Source organism: Delphinapterus leucas, chromosome 19 (assembly GCF_059928025.1).
Source record: "Delphinapterus leucas isolate spDelLeu-1000000601 "Yukka" chromosome 19, BTC_Dleu_Yukka2, whole genome shotgun sequence".
In the NCBI taxonomy this organism is placed as follows: Eukaryota; Metazoa; Chordata; class Mammalia; order Artiodactyla; family Monodontidae; genus Delphinapterus; species Delphinapterus leucas.
Genome location: NC_143147.1, coordinates 53,657,020 through 53,680,341, shown reverse-complemented (window position 1 = coordinate 53,680,341; position 23,322 = coordinate 53,657,020). Strand labels below are relative to the sequence as shown.

The 23,322-nt window shown below is 45.6% G+C and overlaps 1 protein-coding gene across 3 annotated transcripts; it reads left to right on the top strand.

Annotated features, from left to right (window-relative positions):
• The first annotated feature begins 1,476 nt into the window (after positions 1 to 1,476).
• On the top strand, positions 1,477 to 21,915 carry GOSR2 (golgi SNAP receptor complex member 2). 3 transcript variants are annotated; one of them, XM_022589010.3, is made up of 6 exons: positions 1,477 to 1,565; positions 9,980 to 10,044; positions 11,664 to 11,772; positions 12,778 to 12,910; positions 15,386 to 15,526; positions 18,650 to 21,915. In XM_022589010.3, exons 1-6 carry the CDS (start codon positions 1,537 to 1,539, stop codon positions 18,809 to 18,811), a joined length of 639 nt encoding a protein of 212 aa, XP_022444718.1. In that variant the 5' UTR covers positions 1,477 to 1,536; the 3' UTR covers positions 18,812 to 21,915. The 3 variants fall into 3 exon arrangements, with proteins under 3 accessions (XP_022444718.1, XP_089757485.1, XP_022444719.1); XM_022589011.3 differs by lacking the exon at positions 1,477 to 1,565 and adding an exon at positions 7,544 to 8,973; XM_089901359.1 differs by lacking the exon at positions 15,386 to 15,526.
• Positions 21,916 to 23,322: the final 1,407 nt, after the last annotated feature.

The window sequence follows — 23,322 nt, the reverse complement described above, 5'->3', positions numbered from 1 at the left end:
CAGCTGACGGACAGACTAGTATTGAGGGTACAAGATGGCTTCACTTACAAGTCTGGTGCCTTGGCTGGAAGAGTGGGCTCAGCTAGGCCTGTTGACTAGAACACACATAGACATGGCCTTTCCAGCATGATGGCTTCAAGGTAGTCAAACTTCTTCCAAGGTGACTCAGGATCACCAGAGTGAGTGCTCCTTTAGAGGGCTGAGTAGAAGCTGCAAGGCTTCTTATGACTTGGCCTTGGAAGCCCTAGAATTTCACTCTTGCTACATTCCGTTGCTCAAGCAAGTCACTAAGGCCAGCTCAGATTAAAAAAGAATGGAATTAGACTCCACCTTTTAATCGGAACAGTAGCAAAGAATACGAAACCATCTTTATTCTACCACACAAGATTGTCCTAAGACCTAGGCAAGCCAAGTCCCTGGCCCAGGTCCCGGGCCTCAGGGTGTCCCACGCTTTGGAGTGCTATTTTAAATTTTTTCTAAGTCCTCCTTAAGTGGCTGGGATCATTCTAGTCTGTTTCTCTAGGGCTGTGTCTTACTTCTATTCCTCCGCCCCCCCCCCCGAGTATCTGTGCCTGGTAATAGCAGGTACTCATTAATAAATATTAGAATAAGTGCAAAAATAATGTTAGGGAAAGAAGGTACATGGGTGGACAGTCCCTTGGGGCACAAAACTGGGTGGGATCCAGGATACAGGAAAATAGAAGCATCAACTTGTCAAAGGAAGAGGAACATCTCCTCCCTTGGGAGGAATGGTAGATAAGCCTGGGAGGATGGAAACGGATTAGGTCTACGTGGAGAGGCAAGTGTCCAAATCCTTGAAGCCCTAACTCAAACGCCAACTCCTACATTGTCTTTCCTGAATCTCTCACTGGAGCCGACTCCAGCTCGCTCAACCTCTTCAGACTTTCTACCTTGTAGATGTTTATTTGTACACACATCTTATTTCCTTTCCTATACCAAGACCTCTTTGAGGGCAAGAAGAACCGGTTTCCTCCAAAGAACATGTGATACATGGTAACTACTCATTCACTCTGGGTTTATTAGACGGATAAATGGGGTGGGGGACGAGACAGGAGATGCTTGCACCAGAGACTCCAGCGAAGAGTGAAATCTTCAGACCCACAACAAACAGTTTGAAGCGAAGCCAAGCAGGAATCTTCCCACACTTCGTCCCGCAAAGATGAACTGCTGTCCTCTGGTCTCCAAACTTGCTCTGAGGACCCCACGTCGGTACCTTGCGACTGCCCTTACCAATGCCTAACTCAATGCTGGAGACGGCCTCCGGCCAAAACCTAGGCTTCCTCGTCCCCCGTCTGAGGCAGAACCTCTGACTACACTTAGCCTTCTTCTCAGGCCCCTTTACTCGTTTCCCTTCTCCTTTCTCGCAGTCACCACCAGTAGGGCGCGCGTTGGGGCAGCCCTAGCCGGCAGGGAAGGGAGGGTCCTGAGACCGGAAGCCGGAAGCCGGAAGCCGGAAGTGGGGCTGTGAGTACGTGTTCTGTGGAAGCCAGCGCGGGACCTGGCGGGGCCGGCAATATGGAGCCGCTGTACCAGCAAACGCACAAGTGAGGGACGAGTCGGGCACGGGCTGGGGCAAAGCCAGGCTGGGCGAGGCCTGCCCCCTGGCTGGGGCCTCGGGCGTCCGCCGGTATGGAGGCCGAGTCCTTCCGTCCGGGCGCTTCAGGGGGGAGCAGCTCGGAAGTGCTCAGTCTTTGGCGGGATGCCCAGGTAGCGGAGGCCGGAGGGTCCGACCTGGTGCCCGAGGACATTGGGCCGAATGCTTCCGGGGACCTTGGAGGCCATGACTGCCCGCTGGGTAGACTAGGTGAAGGGGAAGTCGCACTTTGTCCAGCACCTGCCAACTCTATGGTCCGATTTGGTAGAGCTGGTGCGGACTCAGGGCCCCGGCACAGAGGAGTTTACTAGTTGGAGAGTCAGGACGTGTACGAAAAAAGGTCTAATGTGTGGCACAATGAGGTGGAAGGTAAATGAGCAGTACCAGCAGGATCTCCTTAAGTAATTTAGAAGGATCCATCACTGGGATAAGGTCGTCAGAAAAAGTTTAATTAATAGCTCACAGCTCCTAAATGATGTTAGTCCCTACTCTTTGACTCAAAACTTGTTGCTTCTACACTGTGATTTTTTTCTTTTATTCTGATTTTGGTTTATACTAAAGACTATTTTTATAATACAAAGAAATTGCTCAGATAGCATTCAGTATTATACGGTACTTGTTATTCATATCTGGTTACAGGTTACCTTTAAGGAAATTGAATTTTGGTTTAGCTTCTCATAACTTAAATTCCTTGGTAGTGTCCTTTATTCATATTGTCCTGCATTTTTGGAACTTGCTGAAATGTGTAATTGAATATGGAAACAAGATCATACCTATCGTATTTGCGGGGATGATTTATCTTTCATTGTGGTCAGACATGCATTAACGTAAAAATTTACCATTTTAAAGTTAACCATTTAATTTTTAATTGTTACCAGTATCATTCAGTTTACCATTTAAAATTATAATCATTTCTTTTTTATATTTTATTTATTTATGTATGTATGTATGGCTGCATTGGGTCCTCGTTGCTGCACACGGGCTTTCTCTAGTTGTGGTGAGTGGGGCTACTCTTCGTTGTGGTGTGCGGGCTTCTCCTTGCGGTGGCTTCTTTTTGTTGCGGAGCTCGGGCTTTAGGTGTGCGGGCTTCAGTAGTTGTGGCACACGGGCTCAGTAGTTGTGGCTCAGGGGCTCTAGAGCACAGGCTCAGTAGTTGTGGCACATGGGCTTAGTTGTTCCGCAGTATGTGGGATCTTCCCCAACCAAGGCTCAAACCCATGTCCCCTGCATTGGCAGGCGGGTTCTTAACCACTGCGCCACCAGGGAAGTCCCTATAATCATTTCTAAGTGTACAGTTCAGTGACATTAAGTACATTCACAGTGTCGTGTAACCATCAACATTATCCATTTCAAGAACTTTTTCATTATCCCAATCAGAAACTCATGTACCCATTAAGCAGTACCTCCCCATTCTTCCCCAAGCCCCTGGTAACCTGTTCTGCTTTCTGTTTCTGAATTTGCCAATTCTGTATATCTCATATAAGTTGAATAATATAATATTTGGCTTATTTCATTTAGCATAACGTTTCCAAGGTTCATGTATGTCATAGTGTGTATCAGAGCATCGTTCCTTTTTATGGCTGAATAATATTCTTTTGTGGATACACACACGCGCACACACACACACACACACACACACACACCACGTTTCGTTATCCATTCATCTACTGATGGACACTTGGGTTGTTTCCACCTTCTGGCTGTTGTCAATAATACTGCTGAGAACATTGGTATACAAATATCTGTTTGAGTCTCTGTTTTCAATTTTTTTGGAGTGTATGCCTATACCTATCCTATTCTAACAACTTTCAAATATATGCTGTAGTTTTGTGCTGAAGAAAACACTTAAAATCACACCTCCAGGGCCTGGGAAAGAAAGAAAATGGGGACCCACCTCTCTAATGGATTCACAACAAAAGCAATACTTTGGAGCATTAGAATAAGAGGAAGATGATCCAGTTATTGTTTCATTTTCTAAGTTTATGTTTCATTAAGTTACTGTTTCATTTTATACTTTTCTTTCTTTTTACTTTATTGATTAAGTGTTTGGTTTGGGTGGGTGAAAATGTAGAGCCTACTTTGTAATAGTATTGAAATGACAGAATTGGTCTTACACTGGGGAGCCCTATTCTCATATAATAATTATAGGAAGGAACTTTAAAAACTAGATCTGAGAGTCAGTTGGAAAAGGAATGAAACAGGAAATTATGCTCATGTTATTAAGAAAGGGCAGATCTTTTATAATAATAAGGCTCAATGGACTGAGTAGTGCTTTGAAGTTGATCTGTGATGTACAGTCTCATCTGGTTAATTTGGTTAAAGGATGTTGCTAAGGAGGCCACGACCCAGTTTATTTTTAAGAATAATTTTGTTCACAGAGTCTCAGACTACCTGTTATCATTGCAGCAGGTAGCTGATCACATAGTAAACTAGGAAGCTCAATTCTATGTAAACTTAGAGGAGCAATACTCAACGGTGTCCCAAACAAGATTTGTGGAGTGTAGATGAACTGCTTACCTCTGCAGGCCTCCAGTGATTTACCCTCAAACTCTGGAGACCCTTAGAGTCTATAGCAGAGCTTGCCAACTCTTTCTGTCAAGAGCCAGATAGTAAATATTACAGGCCTTACAGGCCGTACGGTCTCTGTAGCAGCTGCTCAACTCTGCTATTATAGTGGGCAAGCAGCTGTAAGACAATATGTAAACAAATGGATGTGACTGTATTCCAATAAAACTTTATTACAAAAACAGACAAGGGGCAAGATCTGGCCAAGCACTGCTAGGCCTTCTACTATGCAGTGGTTCATTCATTCATTTATTTAGCACCTGCTTTGTGTCAGGCACCATTCCCAGTGCTAACTGTACAGCCCTGCCCTTAGGGAGTTTACCTTGTTTCACGCTGCAGTATATTCTGATCTGCCTCCTTTCCCCTCAAGGACTGAACCAGGACTGCGGATTCTGGTTCTAGACCTCTTCACCTTGTTTTCCTCATCTGTGAAATGAAGGTTTGGGGCTGATTAAACTGTAAGGCTCCTTTCAGCTCCATAATACTGGTGATTGAGTGTCTTTAACAGGAAACACACAGAATCCTGTGCGCATCAGCAGTTAACTTTTGCAGCTGCAGAAATTAGTGATTGCAGCTGAACGGACACAACAGTAACTGAAAGTATTAATTTTACTGGAACTTTGAACCCAATTTGTAGTTATCTCTTGCCACGTCCCTGAAAGTACATTGAAATTAGATCAACATTTTAAAGTGTGTATCTTGAAAACGCCTGAACTACCTGAACAATGAATGAAAAGAAAAAAGATGAAAAACAGGTTAAACATTTTGCACTTAAATAATACTGTGTTAGGATGAACTTTATAGAGGAGCTAATAGCCAGGCTTCTATTTTTGAGATCCCAGTGCTTGGAAAGGTGCCCATATTTGTCCAGGATCATTCAGTGCCCTGGACCTTATTATCACTAGAGATTCTGATTCAATAGGTTTGGAGCACAAGAAGCTCTATTTTTAACAAGCTCTCCAGGTGATTTTGATGAACAGCTGGGTTTAAAGACTGCTACCTTATCTCAAAACCAGCTTTTCCTTTTTTTGATTTTCCCTTCTGATGAGAGGCTAAATATAGTAGAGTTAAAGTGGGTGAGTGAAAATGCCCAGATGGTTCCCACTACTTTTAAGCAAAGCTGAGTAAAAACAACAAACTTCTGTATGGTGCTGTATGGGTTACACAGCAGTTCCATATTGCATTTGGATCTACGCTTTAAATAATTATGATTATCAGTACCCCGTTTTACAGTTGAGAACACCGAGGCACCAAGGAATTAAATGACTTGTTCAGTGTCCCTCAGCTACTGCACAGTGGCACTAGAATGTCATCTCAGATCTTTTTACTCCAAAACCCTGTTTCCTGCTCAAGTTGGTCAGAGGCAGCATGGGTGCAAAGTGGGTGTATATGATGGGGCTGGGGTAGTTCCATGGACTTTTAAAAAACAATTCTGTTTTAAAATTCTTCCTAGATCTTCTACAGACTTTTTTTTTTTTTTTTTTTTAATCAGCAACAGTGACCCTTGCTTATTTGCTACTAGGTCTCTGCTTGGTTATGTTTTCACCCAAGCCCACCATGGACCCCATGCTAGGCAGGGCTAGGACTTCTGATTTCTAGTGTCCACACTCCCAAGTCATGCTTGTGTAGCAGCTGTTCCGTATTGGCTTCAAATGTGTGTCCGAATTCCCAGTTCAGTATAAAACAGATCTGCCACTCGGCACGGCAGTTCCCACCATGCCATTCATGCTTGCTTTGTTGTTTTGCATTTATTTCCTCTCGGGCATGACATGTAGAGATTGTATTGCTTTATTGGCTCTAACTTTTTCAGTTCATTCATAGCAAATAGAGATTGGATGGAAAAAGTCAGTAACGTTTCCCTGCAATTTAAAGTTTATCCATTGTAGCTTAGAAAACTGTAAAAGCCAGCTGAAGAGTGGTTATAGGGTTTTGTGGGTATGGGCATCATCTCTCCTGCTGTCATCGTAGAATTTCGGAATTGAAAGTGACTGGCAGGATCTTCCATTCCAACTCACTTTGGTTGGGAAGACCCTTTATAAACTCAAGGTAGTTCATGTACTCTGTGTTTAAACATGCCGGAGCTCTTTTTTTCCCCCTATTCTTGAAGAGAGAGTTTGTAATTGTTCTCATTTTTCCTGGGGTTGAGCTGAAATCTGTCATCTTGAAATTTGTACCTTTTGGTTCTGGGTCTCCCTTGAGGAGCAGAAACAGAGAACAAGCCCACTCCTCTTTCTGTATGCCATCTCCAGCTACTTGAAGAGCCCCAGCTGCCCCATTTTAGTTTAGTTTTTTCTTTTCTTTTCTCAGAGGATCATTATCACTAGCTCTTTTGACCATTCCTCTTCATAACTTGACTTCTAAACTCTTTTCCAGCCGTCCTGTTCATCTTCCATTGGGAGAAACCTTTAATTGGTAGGGTTCCTTTAGCAGATGGCTCCCAAAGTTGAATGCCAGTCTATATTGTGCATTTGACTTTTTTTTTTAACCTCAAGTCAAAATGTGTGGGTTTTTTTCTTTAACATCTTTATTGGAGTATAATTGCTTTACAGTGATGTGTTAGTTTCTGCTGTATAACAAAGTGAATCAGTTATACATGTACATATGTTCCCATATCTCCTCCCTCTTGCGTCTCCCTCCCTCCCACCCTCCCTATCCCACCCCTCTAGGTGGTCACAAACCACCGAGCTGATCTCCCTGTGCTATGTGGCTGCTTCCCACTAGCTATCTGTTTTACACAAAATGTGTTTTATCCCTGACAAATTCATCTTACTACTTTAGCCTAAATGAAAAATGTTAATATTTGTTTTGTGGTACAATATCCTAAGCACTCACTAGAGCACAGAATCATGTGCAAATTTCATAATCAAACGTTGATTTTTAAAAGTTAATTAATTAATTAATTAATTTTTGGCTGTGTTGGGTCTTTGTTTCTGTGCGAGGGCTTTCTCTAGTTGCGGCGTGTGGGGGCCACTCTTCATCGTGGTGCGCGGGCCTCTCACTGTCATGGCCTCTCTTGTTGCGGAGCACAGGCTCAGTAGCTGTGGCTCACGGGCCCAGCTGCTCCGAGGCATGTGGGATCCTCCCAGACTAGGGCCCGAACCCGTGTCCCCTGCATTGGCAGGCAGACTCTCAACCGCTGCGCCACCAGGGAAGCCCTCAAACGTTGATTTTTAAAAAACGCTGAGCAAAACACAGAGCCAAAGGCAGTCCTTTGGTGGAACCTGGAAGTCTTCCCAGGATCCCTTGGGGGATGAGGGATTAGCTGGAGGAAACCATTAGGGACCATGGGGACCATGGTTTTGCCTGCTATGAGTCCCTCATCTTTAAAGTTTAAAATATTTGTCAATCTAATGGGAGAAATATGATGTCATTGTTTATTATTTTTTAAAATAAATTTATTTATTTTGTTTATTTTTGATGGTGTTGGGTCTTTGTTGCTGTGCGCGGGCTTTTCTCTAGTTGCGCGAGAGCTACTCTTCGTTGCGGTGCACGGGTTTCTCATTGCAGTGGCTTTTCTTGTTGCAGAGCGCAGGCTTCAGTAGTTGTGGCACATGGGCTTAGCTGCTCTGTGGCATGTGGGATCTTCCTGGACCAGGGCTCGAACCCGTGTCCCCCGCATTGACAGGCGGATTCTTAACCACTGCACCACCATGATGTCATTGTTTTTGATTTGCATTTTCCTGATTACTAGAAGAGAGTCTCTTCATATATTTATTGGCCATTTGGGTTTCCTTTTCTGTCAGTTGCCCTTTGCCCATTTTAAAAATTGCTTTGTTTGACTTTTCCTATTGATTTGTAGCAGTTCCTTATACATTCTGAATACTATTCCCTTGTTCCCTGCTGCAGGTATCTTCCAGTCTCTGCCTGTCTTTTTTTTTGGTAAATTGTGCCTTTGGTGTAAAAAGGGTTTTGTTTTAATGTAGCCAGATCTATCAGTCTTTTCTTTTGTGGTTTGTGGGGTTTTGGGGGTAGTTTTGGTTTTTGTCTTGTTTAAGAAATCCTTCTTTAACCTGAAGTCATAATATGCATGCCTATATTTTCTTCGGAAAGTTCTAAAGCCTCACTTTTTACATTTAGGCTTTAAACCATCTTGAGTTTATCTTTGTGTACTATTGCATGAGGTGTCTTTTTTCCATGTGGATAACGAGCTGAGCCATCAGCACTTATTGTAGTCCATTCTTTTCCCACTGCCATTAGAAGTTTACCTCACTGCCCACATCCAGGCCTTCAGGGAAGTCCTAGTTCTCTTTTCCATCTCAGCATTGCCATCCAGTCCTCTCTGGCTGTTTTCACAGTTGCCCTGATCCAGATGTTGGTTTCTTCAAGCTGCCTTTCTACATCTGCCTCCATATCTCCACATGCCTCCATTCTGAAGCATCCAGACTTGCCTTCCTGAAGTAGCAGGTTCTAGGAGTGATTTCCTGGTGCCTCTCAGGACCATGGGTCTTGCCCAGGAGCGCTCTGAGAGTCGTTAGAGAGCTGCTTTTGCTTCTGGGGCCATGGGTCATGTTTAGAGGCCACAGGGACACCCTGGAAAAGACTAGAGGCAAGTTCAAATGAAATTTGGGCTCCTGGCTCACATTGGTAAATTTAGGGTCACAGTTTGTGGTGCTCACGGTGGAGGATGGTTGCTGACCTTTCCCTCAAGGGTTGGTGATGATGGAAGAGCTCACAGGTCCCTCTCATGTGGCTCTCACGTGGAGAGACCAGAGGCACCAGGAGGCGGTTGTTGGAGTAGGATAAACAGTATCCCCAGGACTGATCACAGAGGACGGCTCGGAAGGGCTCAGCGGGTAGGTGACCTTGCCCAATCCCCGGGGAGCCTCCAAAAGATGCTCTGGGGCCTGATGTCTGGGACCATGCCAGAGGTTCTGGGTGCAGTGTTGGCGTTTCCAAGTGAGATGACAGTCTCCTCATATTGCCAGGGAAAGATGTTGACCAAACAGGAGATCCGTATCTTTCAGGGCCTTCCTCTAATGGTTTCCTCCAGCTAATCCCTCATCCCCTTCTTCCCTCTGACCCCAACCCTCAGGCAGGCCAGCCTGCTGGTAACGCACGTGATGTGCCTTGCAGGCCTTTTTGCATGTCATTTTCTCCACATCTTCCTTCACCAAATCACGTCTGTCTTCTTCAAAATGATGTTGAGAACTCCCTTCACCCACAAAGCTTTCCCCAGCTCACTCTTCTGTTCATTGCCTTTGCTTAGCACTGCTGCGTGTAGCTCCTCAGCTTTCTTTTTGTTTACACTTCTATGTGTTAGTGTTCTCTTAAATCTTCTTGGGACTTTACATGTCTATCTGGCCTGTCCTTCCTAATTACACTGTTTCTCAAGGACAAGGATTATATCTCTCTTGCCCTTTGACTCTCCCTAGTACAGACCAGTGCTCAGCACATTGGGTCAAAGAACAGAGAGTGGGGTTGGCTGCGTCCAGATCGAGGTCTGTCACTTGGTGTGTGACCTTGAACAAGTTACATAACCTTTCTGGGCTTCGGTTGTCTTATTTACAAAATGAGGATGATAATAGTACTTTCCTCATAGGGTTATTGACTTTGCAGAATGTGTCAGATGCAGTAAGCACTCACTAAGTGCTGCCTGTCAGTATTATTATTAATATTAATGTTAAAATGTTAGAAACCGTGCCAAAACATGTGACCTGAAGTGCCACATACAAATTTTACAGTTCAGCGATACTGTCAATTTAAATCAGTTAGATGTTGGCATTAGAAAATTTGTCTTTCCTGACCGAAGCGCTGTTGATTACTCCTGTCTCACTCATTTCCTCCCTCTTCCTTTGATAGGCAGGTCCACGAGATCCAGTCTCACATGGGACGCCTGGAGACGGCCGACAAGCAGTCTCTGCACTGTGAGTAATTAACTATGGAGACCAGAGTCCTTTCTCTGATGACACGGTGCTAATGGGCTGGGTTTCCTGACTGCGTTTCTGCCTCAGGGGCTTAATGATTCAGCATGGAATGAGTTCTGTTGTTAGGGTGGACAGAAAAACCCTATGGCAAAGTCACTGATTTCCCTGATTGTGCCCTTTGGAATCCCACAAGTCTTATCCCCCATTACCCCTCCACTCAACCTGACATGGCCCTATGGGAATGGAAGTCCTCTCCTCCATCTGTCTTAATCTCATTACCTAGTCTGTAGAGGAATGTGGTCCATAAAAATTCAGAGATGTTTAACTGGAATTGGCCATTTCTTCTGAGCTGAGAACTGTGGCTTTTTAGGCGGATTATTCAGAAACGATGAGCAGTATTAATTGGTTTAGTTCCCACACCGTGATTTCCTTTTAGAAGAGTGCTGCTTTCTGTGTTTTCGTTTCTTCTCTGTTGAAAGAAAAGGTCATTTTTCTGAGTCGGTCACACAGGCATTGCTGATCCCCCACCCACTGCAGATGCGGTCCCCTCCTCTCACTCCTGGCTGGCGCCGTGCCCATTTCTCCTGTTTTCTCACGTCCGCTTTCTGCAGCTCCAAAAGCACCTGGTCTCTTGGTCTTGTGCCACACCTTGTTCTGAGCCGTGCTCGTTAGCTGTGGGCTCCCCTAGGAAGGTGACATTTCTGTCTCTGCTGTCGTTTCTGTTTCGGGCAGGAGGCAGTCTGGACGCCTTCTTCTGCGCAGTTCAGCTGCTTCTGTCTGTTCACTTTGTTTGCCTTCCCAGCAATCTCGTTGGTACATGATTAGAAATGGAAAAGTGGTCATTTTGACTGTTTATCGAAAGGGATAAGGTAAATGACTGTATTTATCATATCGTTACCTCTGTGGATTCTTTCCTGTTGATATTCGGTCTATTCTGGGGACTCCAACATCAGTCTGCCCATTCTTAAGGGAACTCTTCTCTATGTTTTACATACTAAATCTTTCCCTTTGAGCTTTTTTTTTTTTTTTTTTAACCTCATTATGTTCTGTGGGGAGTTCAGTTGGCAGTCTTTCTACGAGATATTTATAACCCATATCTGAAAATAATCTCAAATGAAAAGAGGCCTCACTTTGTATCAGAAAATATTACATTTTGCTTAAAATATTTATTTGGACAATCTTTAAATGTTCATTTTATTTTCTAAAGGCAGGAAATTTATTTCTACAGATGTATCTTCAGCTTTTTAAAAAATTGGCATTGTTATGGCATTAACAGCTATATATATATATATTTTTTTTGAAACGTTTACAGTCACTTACTATAATTTGAATTTTTTCCCCATCATCATTAGTGTATGCATTTTTCTCCTTTTGAAATACATATTTTTGAGTCCATTTGATATAGAAAAAAGATACGTTTGATTTCTTCCAATTTAAGTTCACTGTTATTATTATTCTTCCAGCAGTTATTCTTTGACTCTGTTTGCCTTCCCAGCAATCTCGTTGGTACATGATTAGAAATGGAAAAGAGGTCATTTTAACTGTTTATCGAAAGGGATAAGGTAAATGACTGTATTTATTATTTTTCCAGTAATTATTCTTTTTTCTCTTTTATGCAGTAGTAGAAAACGAAATCCAAGCAAGCATAGACCAGGTATTCAGCCATCTAGAGCGTCTGGAGATCTTGTCCAGCAAGGAGCCTCCTAACAAAAGACAGAATGCCAAACTGTGAGTACTCTGACACCCCAGGCCTATCACAGCAGGCCTTTCTCCCAGGGGAGGCCATCACATATTGTGAAAATCCCATTTATACATTGAAAAACTGAGACTATGAAAAGATAAAGTCCCATAAAGAGCACAATTCTGTTTGATTGGTACCCCCTCGGAGTAAAAAGCCTGTGTTGTATAACACGGGGAATAGAGCCAATGTTTTATGATAACTGTGAATGGAGTATAACCTTTAAAGCTTGTGAATCACCATATTGTATACCTGTAACTTATATCATATTGTATATCAACTATACTTCAATTTTTTTAAAAAAAGGAATAAAAAGCCTGTCAGGTTAGTGGCTCAGAAGCCTCATGTCTCCTTTTCTCGTTGGTGTCATTTAGAAATTTTGCCCCCAGTACTGTTTTTCTGACCAGACCCATGGCCACTTGAAACCTAATGCTACCGGGGAGTTTCAGTCTGCTCTTTGGTTCCCACTACATTCTTGGGTTGAAATATCTTGCTCTTAATCACTCCAGTCGGTGTATTTATAATGAAATACTGATCTAATGTTTGATACACCCCCATGAAATTAAAATGAAATCACCCTCACCATCTCTACCCCAGCCCCTGCTCCCAAAAGTTTTATGAAACTTCGTTGATGCTTTACTCCAAAGATGCCCTTGGGCTTCTTCCAGGAGAGTGATATAACCCCTAGAAGGTCAGGAAGAGGTCATCAAACCTGCTTCCTGTCACCTGTTCCCTGTCATGCATCCAGAATCAGAGACCAGCAGATACTTAAGTAAAGCTGCTGGAATCTCATGTGCTACCACCCTGCTCTAACCACAAGCTCCTTCTTTAATTTCAACATCATTGATCAAAATCAGATTATTTGTGGGGGATGGATGGCATGGAGTGGTGTAGGGGGAAGTAAGGAAATGTCTTTTTTCCTGAAGACAAAGCCTGGCTACCTCCAATCATTGCTGCTCTGGACTCCTGGAATTTAATCTCTCTGTCAATTCTAGTCGTGTCGACCAGTTAAAGTATGATGTCCAGCACCTGCAGACTGCTCTCCGAAACTTCCAGCATCAGCGATACGCAAAGGAGCAGCAGGAAAGACAGCGAGAAGAGCTTCTGTCCCGCACCTTCACCACTAATGTAAGCCAGGCTCCTGGGTGGGATCTGCGGGAACTCGACAGCCTGTGGGAGCTGCAGCTCAGGGCTCTGAGCGGCGGTCTTTTAGGGGGTGTCTGAAGCAGACTGATCGGACAGGAGGAGAGCAACCGGAAGTGACGGCAGACTTTGTGCGTTGCCACAGAGACTAGACCTAAGCAGGGAATCTCTTTCTCTGTCACAAAAACCTGAAGAGGAAGCAGTTAAATTGAGGGAACGAGCAGAGGTGAAAATTACCTGGTTTGACTGGTCCGATGCAGAGAGGTGGACATTCACATGGTGGAAATGTTTTCCTGACCAGATCGAGACAGGTGATTAGAGCTCAGGCTGTTTGCAGTGAGGGCAGCGTTTCAAAGCTGCCTTCAGGCAGTTGCCATGGGGGGGGGGGTTGTGGTGTGTGTGGGGGGTGTGTGTGTGTGTGTGGTTCCAGTGTCAGATGCATTAAAATGTTTTTGCCCCTAGTCTGAGCGGCAGTTTGGAGGGATTTGTTAACAGATATTTCATTTTAGCGGGATTGCTTGACTCGAGCCTGTTTGAAAGTGGCCTCTTGGTTTGCACGTTGGATTTCTTAGAACACCCTTGTCCGTGTCCTTTGGTCTCAAGAGGATCATTTCCCACACATGGCTGTAGAACATACTGGCCTTTGTCGTGTCCTGCATAATGTATTCCACCAAATTAGGTGGGTCTTGGTGTGTGGGGGGGAGAGTTGCTTGTTTGTTTTGTTTGTTTTTACAGAGAGTTTCATTTTCTAAAGAGATCTTAGCTTTCTAAGCCTATCATCAGAATTCAGATCAGCTCCCGCTTTGCAGACATTTAACTCTCTTTGCTGTGTCCACACTTGGAATAATGTCCCCAGGTGCTTCATAATGTGCCTATGTAGTTTGGTTTCTCTAGCGCAAGCAGTCAGGTAACCGTGATTAACACTTCAGAAGTTCAATGAACATGTGTTGGTGGTATAATGGTAAGCAGAGCTGCCTTTCAAAAGAGTAGAGAACTGTACAACACACGAAAAGGTGGTGGCATTGGTTATTCCAGCCTTTTTAGGCCATGGATGATGGCTCAGAATTATTTTGTTTCTTACCAGCCTAGTGTGATGCTGTGCATACACTGGGCCCTTAATAAAAACTGATTGGCCGAATGAACTTCTTCCTGGTCTTTCTACGATCGGGAGGTATAATACATTTTTCTGAGAGATAACAGCCCATCAACTATACCTTTTCAGATGGGAGGGTAAGAAAGATTTGTATATAAAAGGCATTCAATAAATATTTGTCAGATAAATGAAAAGAAGTCTCTAATTGATTCAAACACTGGAGCCTTGACCCACAGAGCATCAGCTTATGCAGAATGCTGTTTAAGGTACCGAGAGTAAAGCGTGTGTAAATTAAAAACCATGACTCCTACCTCTGAGAAACTCCCGTGTTAGGGTGGGGGGACGTATACCTGAATGAAAAATGATTGTGAACTTGAGCAGCCAAGAAAAGGTGCTTTAACCTCTTCACGATGATGGAAAGTGGCAAAAGTGGCACCGCTTGGCAGAAGAGTTTGTAATGGTCAGGAGGTGGGAGAGAAGACAGTGCTGTGGCTGGTCGTGCCCTGCTTCTGTGTCCTTCCCACTTGCCGTGTAAAAGTGGAGCCCTGGGATTGGTCTTGCTTTTCTCCCTACAGGATGGTTAAGAGGGCAGGCTCTGCACCCAGCACTGGGATTCGTGCCCCGCTGGACGTCTTACCAGCTCTGCGTACTCTTGAACAAGTCATTCCGCCTCTCTGGGTTTCCGTTTCTTCATCTAAAACAGGGATAATATCATAACTACTGTGTAAGGGTAGAGTGAGGGTTAAGTGAGCTTAGGGTAAAGAGCATGCAGAGTGGAAAGCACTTGATCAGTATTAGTTTTTTCTCCCTTCGTTTCTTTATAGACTTTTCTTCCCTGCTCAGGTGGATAGACCCATCCTCAACACCGTTAGGCCTTTAATAGAAAACAGTCTCTTCTCTCCTTAGTCAGTCTGTCTAATTGGAGGGATAAGCTGTAGATAAAATAGCCGGAGGACAAAAGCAAACCTTTAACACTGCACTGAGGGAAAGCCAAGTAAAGGAACATTTGGAATAAGCTAGTTAGCAAGGAGTCAGAGAAAGCCTTTAGGAGAAGCCCAGCAAGGTCTTAGAAGAATAGAGTTTTTCCTAAGTTGGGGGAATGATATGGAGGCAGGGATGAACAAGACTTGTGTGGTGGAACCCACTTGCAGAGTGATAAGTCTGAGAATTCCTTTTCCTCTGAGTGAACAGAGGCCACCCCAGATCTCTGCTTTTTCTTCTCTGTTAAGTTCCTCTGATTCTCGCACCATTCCCTCTGGCTGTTTTTCCGGCGTGACCTTGGCCAGGAGGCAGAGCGGTCAGATGTGGTGGGGCCCCTGGAGCTGACCAGCAAGCAGAGTAACCAAGCGCCTGCGTTTCTTTCACAGGACTCCGACACCACCATACCAATGGATGAATCACTGCAGTTCAACTCCTCCCTCCAGAAAATTCACCACGGCATGGATGACCTCATTGGAGGCGGGCACAGTATTCTGGAGGGACTGAGGGCCCAGAGACTGACCATGAAGGTGGGGGCCCTCTTGGGGGACAGGGAGAAGGCCTTTTGTTTTGGCTTTATCCAAAAGTGTGGGACCTGCGTTTACCTTTTGATCGCATACCCCTAAATTGTGATACTGTGATAGGCAGAGCCTTTGAGTTTGGGTTCCTTTCTGTTGGAATTGAATTATTATGAGTCCAAAAGGAGCCAGATTCCCTTTGCGAGTAGGTGTTTCTTGTGTTTGCAATGAACCATAATGTGGCATCTCTTGGTATCCAGGTCTTTTTCCATTTCCTGAACTTAATGTAAAGTGACTGCTGCTATGAGAGGAAGCAGTAATGGACTGGGAAATTCTGTTACAGAATCCGCTCTCGCAAGAAGGAAGACGCAGCTGTACTTGGCCTCTCGCTCTCTTTCGGTTTTCCTGTGTGGCGCCCCCAACCCACCCCGCGCCCACCGGTGGACGGCCTTATAGCCGAGACCTCTGTACTGCAGCAACTGAAGGGGGTCTTAGGGCTGCCTTGGTTGACTAGCAGCGGGTGCCTTCTAGAGCACAGGCTGGTGATCCCCAGTGACTCTTCACTCTCTCTTTAGCAACAGGTATTCCTAGAAGCCCTGCCCCATTGGCTGAGACTCAAAACCCCTGGGAGTGGTTTACAGAAACATTACACAGCCTCTGATGTCAGTCATGATGTTTCAGCCTCAGCCCTTTTCCTGTGTCAACCCTGATGGATAATGGGGTGTGGGCTGTGTCTGTTATCAGGGTGTGGTCCCCAGTGGACGAAGCCCTCCCAGCCACTGAGCTGTGAGAAGCAGTCACTCGGAAGCGTGAGCTTTATCTTAGTTTTTGTTGGACCGTGTTGAGCCTGTCAGCTCTATGGGACTTCTGTACATTTCTGAGCAGCGCCTGCCACCTTTACCCAGGAGAAGGTCAGGCGAGCTGCGAGTGACACTTATCTCTTGCTGATGGCCGCAGCGCTTCAGATGGTCTGGAAGCGTGGTCTCTGACAGCTCCGTGGGTGCCCCCCTTTCAGAACAGCCACCTGCAGTAATCTAAACTGATACATGATGGTTAATCCTCCCTTTCTTTAGAAAACTGCTGGCCTCCTTCCCATATCTCAGAAAAACAGTAAAACCCTTTTAGGACGAGACTCACCATGTCACACTCAAGTTGACCCGCTGCGGGTCAGAGCTTATTGTTAAAGCGCATGTCAGCTTCTTCCCGAAGTCTGGTGTCACTGAGGAGTCCAAGCAACTTCTGCCCCAACACTGCCCCCAGAGGTGAAGCGCCGGGAAGTCTGGTGGGCAGTCAGGGGCTGGAATGAGAGGTTTCTAATTCCGTTTCCTCTGCACGCCTACTATACCTGTCTTTTGCCTCTTGGTTCCCTCCACCTGCCTCCTACCCCACTTCTGTCAGGGAAGTTTCTGCCCAAACCATTTAAAAGGAACATAGGAGGGAGCGTGAAGGAACCGGACCTTGATTTGGGGTGGAAAATGAATAACATTTTTGAAATTCATGTTAATTTTCAAGTGGTTTCGAAGCTTTGGTACTTGAACTTCACAGAGTGGTGAAATAATGTGCTCTCTCAGAGCTCAGCGGAGTCGTTAGTGACAGTCGAGTTTATACCACCATTGTTACGGGAAAGACATGTCTCTGGTCTCTGGCAGAGATAAAGTTTGACCTGAGAGATCTCTCTCCGTGAGGCTTGTATGTCATTGTCTGGGCAGAGCGTGGGTCTTGAACTCCTGTCCGTGATGCCTTGTGTTCTCACCTCTCTTGCACCTTCTCTCAGTTGCTCGTTACCGTGTTCACTTAAAAAATGGTTGCAGAACACTAGGTTAGATGCCGTCATACAGATGCAGTCGGTGATGTGTGTAAGTTAAGTTGTGGTCTGCCCAGCTTTCATTTATATTTGTTACTTCATATGAAATTGAATGTGCTTAAAAATGAAAATTAGAAAGCAGAGAGGAAGGGTGGCCTGGGTGGCTTGGGCTGTTGGTTTAGGAATAAAATACCCTTTTGTTTTGGGTGGTGGGTGGTGACATTCATATAAGGAGTTGTAGGTCCTTGGGTTGGTGTCTGCCAGTTGTGTTTCTGTGGTTCCATCTTGCCCCCTTCAAACTCTCTTATGAACGTGGACACAGACCCATACGTTGTACTCAGCAGAATCCCTGCGGTTTCTGCTCTACAGAGTACACAGGCTGAGAGCAAGCATTTTAGAGCCAGGGAGCAGAGAGAAGTTTTTTGATGTTGCCTTTTTTTCAATATAAAATATTCTAATTTAAAACTTTTTTTAATGGAGGTATAATGTGCATACGGTGAGGTATACAGATCTTATTTGTACAGATCATTGAATTTTGACAAATACATACATCCGTCTTTGTAACTCACACTGCTGTCAAGGCACAGACCGTTTTCACCACCCCTGAAAGATCCCTTGTGCCCTTTCCCAGTCAGTCTACCCCTGCTCCCTCTGCCTGCCCCAGGCAACCACTGTTCTGATTGATTTCACCATTTATTAGTTTTGACTGTTATTGAACTTAATGTAAATGTATTCACATTACGATTTTGTGTGTGACTTCTTCCTCTCAGGAGTGTTTTCCAGGCTCGTTCGTATTGTTACATGTCGTAATCAGGTCCTTTTTATCGCCCAGCATATCCCGTTGTGCACAGAACACACACTGTTAATCCATCCTCTGGTTGATACACACCTGGATTGTTTCCAGTTTGGGGGCATTCTTCTGTTTTCTTCTAGAAGCTTTATTATAGTTTTAGCGTTTTTGTTTAATTCTATGAACGAATTAATTTTTATGTATAATATGAATCAAAGGTCTTTTTTAACACATATGTATTATATACAGACATATATGTGCCTGTATGTATATGATACATGCATGTGATACTCATTATACACCATTTGTTCCAGCACATTTGTGGAAGACTTTCCTTTCCCCCTTGCTTTGCTCTACAACCTTGACCAAAAGTCATTTGGCCATAGGAGCGTGATCTGTTTCTGGTGGCTGCTGCTTCTTGTATGCTTTAGGCATGACCAAGAGACTGTCTGTTGGTAAAGCCCCATCTCATGATGACATTCACCCATCCTTGGTAGAAGGAGTTGATCTTTGTTTCTCTTCCTCTTCTTGTCTGTCCCAGGGGACCCAGAAGAAGCTCCTCGACATTGCCAATATGCTCGGCTTGTCCAACACAGTGATGCGGCTCATCGAGAAGCGAGCTTTCCAGGACAAGTACTTCATGATCGGTGGGATGCTGCTCACCTGTGTGGTCATGTTCCTTGTGGTGCAGTACCTGACCTGAGCCAGCCAGGCCCCGTGGCTGAACAACGGTCCCACGGCGTGAGAGAGTGTGTGAGTGTGAGTGTGCAAAGAGAGGGAGGCCCGGAGGCTGCCTTCTGAAACGCGTGCCCATCTTAACTGTGAAGACCACTCAGAAGTAATTGTGGCCTGCAACCTGGTGGGAGTTTCAAACCTCTGTTTTTTGTGGCGTCTTGGAGGGGAAACTCGTGCTACCAAGATGTGGTGCTTAGGAAATGAACGAAGTGTCTGTTCTCTCTCATGCTCGCTGTCACTCTCACTGGGGGAGGAAGTGATGCAAGGGTAAGGGAGGACCAGGGAGAGGGGAGGAAGAGGATGGCCTTGGTGGTTTTTGTCCTCGTAGCTGATGTGCACCCAGGAAGGCTTTCACGGTGAGCTTGCAGACAGGACTGTCCACTCTTTGCCATCCACTGGCCTTCCTGGCTCCTAGTAGATAGTCTAGAGCAGAAGCAAAGAGAGGAGGGGAAAGAGGCCTTCTTTTCCTGCACCCACTACAGTAGGTGGGTTCACATGCTCTTGCTACTAGCCACCTTCCCCCACACCCCTCCAAAAAATAATGACATGCCAATGACTGACTGCTAATACTCGTCGTCCTTCCCCGGAAGCAGCTACCTAGAGGAAACAGAGGCATTGGCGCTGTTGCTGATAGCAAGATTTTCCACATCACGGATGTTGGGTGTTTCTCCTTTCTAAAGTAAGGCCACTGTTAACTCCCTGGGAACGGTCAGTCTTGAAACTGAAGACCCTAGTCACCGATATTTTTCCCAGTAGTTAATGGTTGGCTTTTAAGACTGCAGCCTGGCACCCGTGTCCAGGCTTTGGTGGGCGTTTGCCCCTTATCAGGTAGCTGTGAGCAGAGGTTAGTGATTTGTCTTTTACAGTCTCATCTCTAGTTTTAGTGTCTCTAATTAATAATTGGCTCTCTTCCCTTCCTTGAGATATATTAGCAACTGCCAGCCAAGCCTCCGTTCTGCCCAGCCAGTGTGAGCACATGCCACCCTGGAGACGTCTCTGGTGTGTATGTCCTTGTAAGACTCTGTTTTCAGGGACCAGGACCTTTCTCCTTCTCGGACCAACCCTAGATTAAGGTTGTACCGGTACCCGGCGTATTGTGGGATTTATTGTAAAGCCAGTCTGTTCAAGAAGACTAATCACTGAAAGTACCAGAAAGACCTGGTTAGCCTATTTTTTCATCTGTCACAGGCCCTACCAGCCCTAGGCTCAGTATGGCAAGACATAAATAACACTCAGAGTTTCCCAGAGGAACTGTAAACCTGGTCAGTATTAACCCCACCTTTGACTGTCTTGCCCTACCTACTTCCCGCCTTTGTTTCTTGTCATTTGGACTATCTTCTGTCATCTTTCTCTTTTCTGTGTGTTTTCTCTTCCACCTTCCTTCTTTACCACCCCCCCCCCAACCTGTTTCTGTAGCAGTATTGGTCTTTGTAGGCACATCTGTGGCGTAGATCCCTTTTGGGGGAATGATTCTTAATTGTCACAGGTTTTGTTTTTTTGTTTTTTTTTGCTGTACGCGGGACTCTCACTGTTGTGGCCTCTCCCGCTGCGGAGCACAGGCTCCGGACGCGCAGGCTCAGCGGCCATGGCTCACGGGCCCAGCCGCTCCGCGGCATGTGGTATCCTCCCGGACCGGGGCACGAACCCGCGTCCCCTGCATCGGCAGGCAGACTCTCAACCACTGCGCCACCAGGGAAGCCCTGTCACAGATTTTTAACATGAGTTTCCTGGGTACTGATTTCACACTTTTGGTAGGATCTCTGTTGCTCTTACTTGTCTGGGCTAAACAGGGGCCCTGGGTTTCCAAGGAAAGGGGAATCTTTGATCCCTTCATAAAAGGATTGAAGGCTCTGCCAGAGTGAAAACATTGGCCTGGTGGATGGACAGAGGGGTGGAAGCATCTTCAGACTAGCTCTGACTTTGGGGAGGCCCAGTTGGAAATTTCCATCATACCCAGCACCCCTGCCATCCCAGGGACCCAGCACAGGTCTCTTAGCAGTGCATGAAATGGGTTTTTAAACTGCACAGACTTGGCTCTGAGCCTGGGCACCTGAGGATCCTGCCAGACAGTGCACTTTGGAAGAAGATGTACAAGGAGCAGCTAAGCCATTTGGACTCGAACTCTGGGGAGGCAGAAACTCCCCCCACCCTCTGCCCTCTGTTGGCTGATGTGACACCTATTTGTAATGTACACCAGTCTGTTTCCACACTTGCCTTTCTAGTGATTGTTGGCCTCGACGAACCGGAAGTAAGGCCTTCCTTCGTGCTGCACCTTCAGAGCCATTCTCCCTACTTTGTAATAAAAATAGAGGGGGGGCAGTTCGTGGGTCTTCACCACCTGGAGCTAAGGAACAGCAGCCACAGTATGTCTGGAGACCCTGGGGCACCTCGTGTCATCGTGTGCTTGCCCTTCCCTGTCACACATTGGCTTTGAATGCTCTGTGAGCAACACACTTTGTCTCCACAGTCCTCAGAGTATAGGGCAGGGTCTCCAGGCCAGGGAAGGAGCACCCTCTAGTGGAGTTGGGGTGAATTCTCAGGTGCAAGAATCTCCAGGAGCTGCCTCTGCGACCTTGTACAGGATTTTGGTGCACCTATTGTGGTTTAAGACAGGTGGGTTGTCAAGGAACTTGGAGAATCTTCATTCCGTGGATGTGTACTCCAGGTGTGATAACCTTAAGAAAAGCTGAACTCCACGACCAAGTAAGTAGGAGAGTCTTCATTTTATAGAAAGCTTCGCTGCTGGGATTTTTCCTGTCCTTTGCCCTGATGAGTTTAAATGGGTTTGATTTGCAAATTTGGCTTTACACTCATTGTTTTTGAAACACATCAGTTGAATAAAGTTGCTGTTTATTTTATTTAGAAAATTACATTTTGTAAAGGAATTTGACATTCGTCGTCATAACCAATGACCCTTTTTTTCTCTCAGGCCAGAGATTCAGAAACACTGTTCCGAGACGAGGGGTGGGTTGGCTGCCTCAGCAGTAGCTGGGAAACTTTTTAAAAATTATGGATTCCTCCGGCCTACCCCAGACCTTCTGCATTAGAATATTTTTTAAGTCTCTAAGGTAATTCTGATGTGTGTCTTTTATTTATTTTCCACATTTATTTAGGTATTTTATATTTGGCTGAGTTGGGTCTTTGTTGCTGCATGCGGGCTTTCTCTAGTTGCGGCGAGCGAGGGCTACTCTTTGTTGTGGTGCACGGGCTTCTCATTGCGGTGGCTTCTCGTTGCGGAGCACGGGCTCTAGGTGCGCGGGCTTCAGTAGTTGCGGCACGAGGGTTCTCTAGTTGTTGCTTGCGGGCTCTAGAGCACAGGATTAGTAGTTGTAGCACACGGGCTTAGTTGCTCTGCAGCATGTGGGATCTTCCTGGACCAGGGCTCGAACCCTTATCCCCTGCATTAGCAGGCAGATTCTTAACCACTGCGCCACCAGGGAAGCGGTAGACAGAGGCTTTTGTGTTTTTGCTTTTTTGTTTTTGTTTTTTGGTTTTTTTTGCGGTACGCGGGCCTCTCACTATTGTGGCCTCTTCTGTTGCGGAGCACAGGCTCCGGACGTGCAGGCTCAGCGGCCATGGCTCACGGGCCTAGCCGCTCCGCGGCGTGTGGGATCTTCCCAGACCGGGGCACGAACCCGTGTCCCCTGCATCGGCAGGCGGACTCCCAACCACTGCGCCACCAGGGAAGCCCCAGAGGCTTTTGTTTTAATCAAAGACTATAGCATTTGAAAACATGCGAACTAAGCATATATGAGTGAAGAGCAAAACTTATCGAGTCCAAAATTAAGTCTTAATTTGTTTATAACTTATTCCAGGAAAGACTTGAGGAGACTTAGAGGAAATAACTAAGACAGTGAAATATAAAGAAGTGAGAACCAAGAACAAGTCAGTAGAATGTCAGTGCCAAGAAAAAGACACATGCAAGTCATGAAGCCCCACAAAAACACTCTGGGGAATCCCTGATTAGGTCTGGAGCCAAAGCAAAGAGAGAAGCATGATCTGTTACTGTCTGTTGAAGGGTAGGATGTCATATTTGCTCAGAGGAGAGCCCAGACCTTGACTACTGCTAGCTTGCCTGTGGCCCTTACTGGAAGTCAGGCATGGTTAGTTTCCCGGGTCTTCCCTCTAATCGTCACAAACCCTCTGAGTTAGGCTATGTGTCATTTCCTTTGTGCAGATGAAGGGATGGAGCTTTAGTGACTTTTCTCAAGGCCCCACAGGGAGTCCTGGAGGAACCAACCCCTCCTCTGTCCGGCTTCATAGCCCAGGCTGATAAACACTGCACCCGTGCTCGGGACGAGATGCAGGAGACCAAGGCAGCTTTCTGGGATTGGGTAAAGGGCAGTAACGCGTTTGGTGCACCTTACATGGCAGGTTCTCTGCTCTGAAGTATTTTCCTTATTTGAAGGGGGAGAGAGAATTTGAGGAGGAGCTTCTGGAGTGGAGAATGGAAGGTGTACTCAGATCTTGCCACTAGGG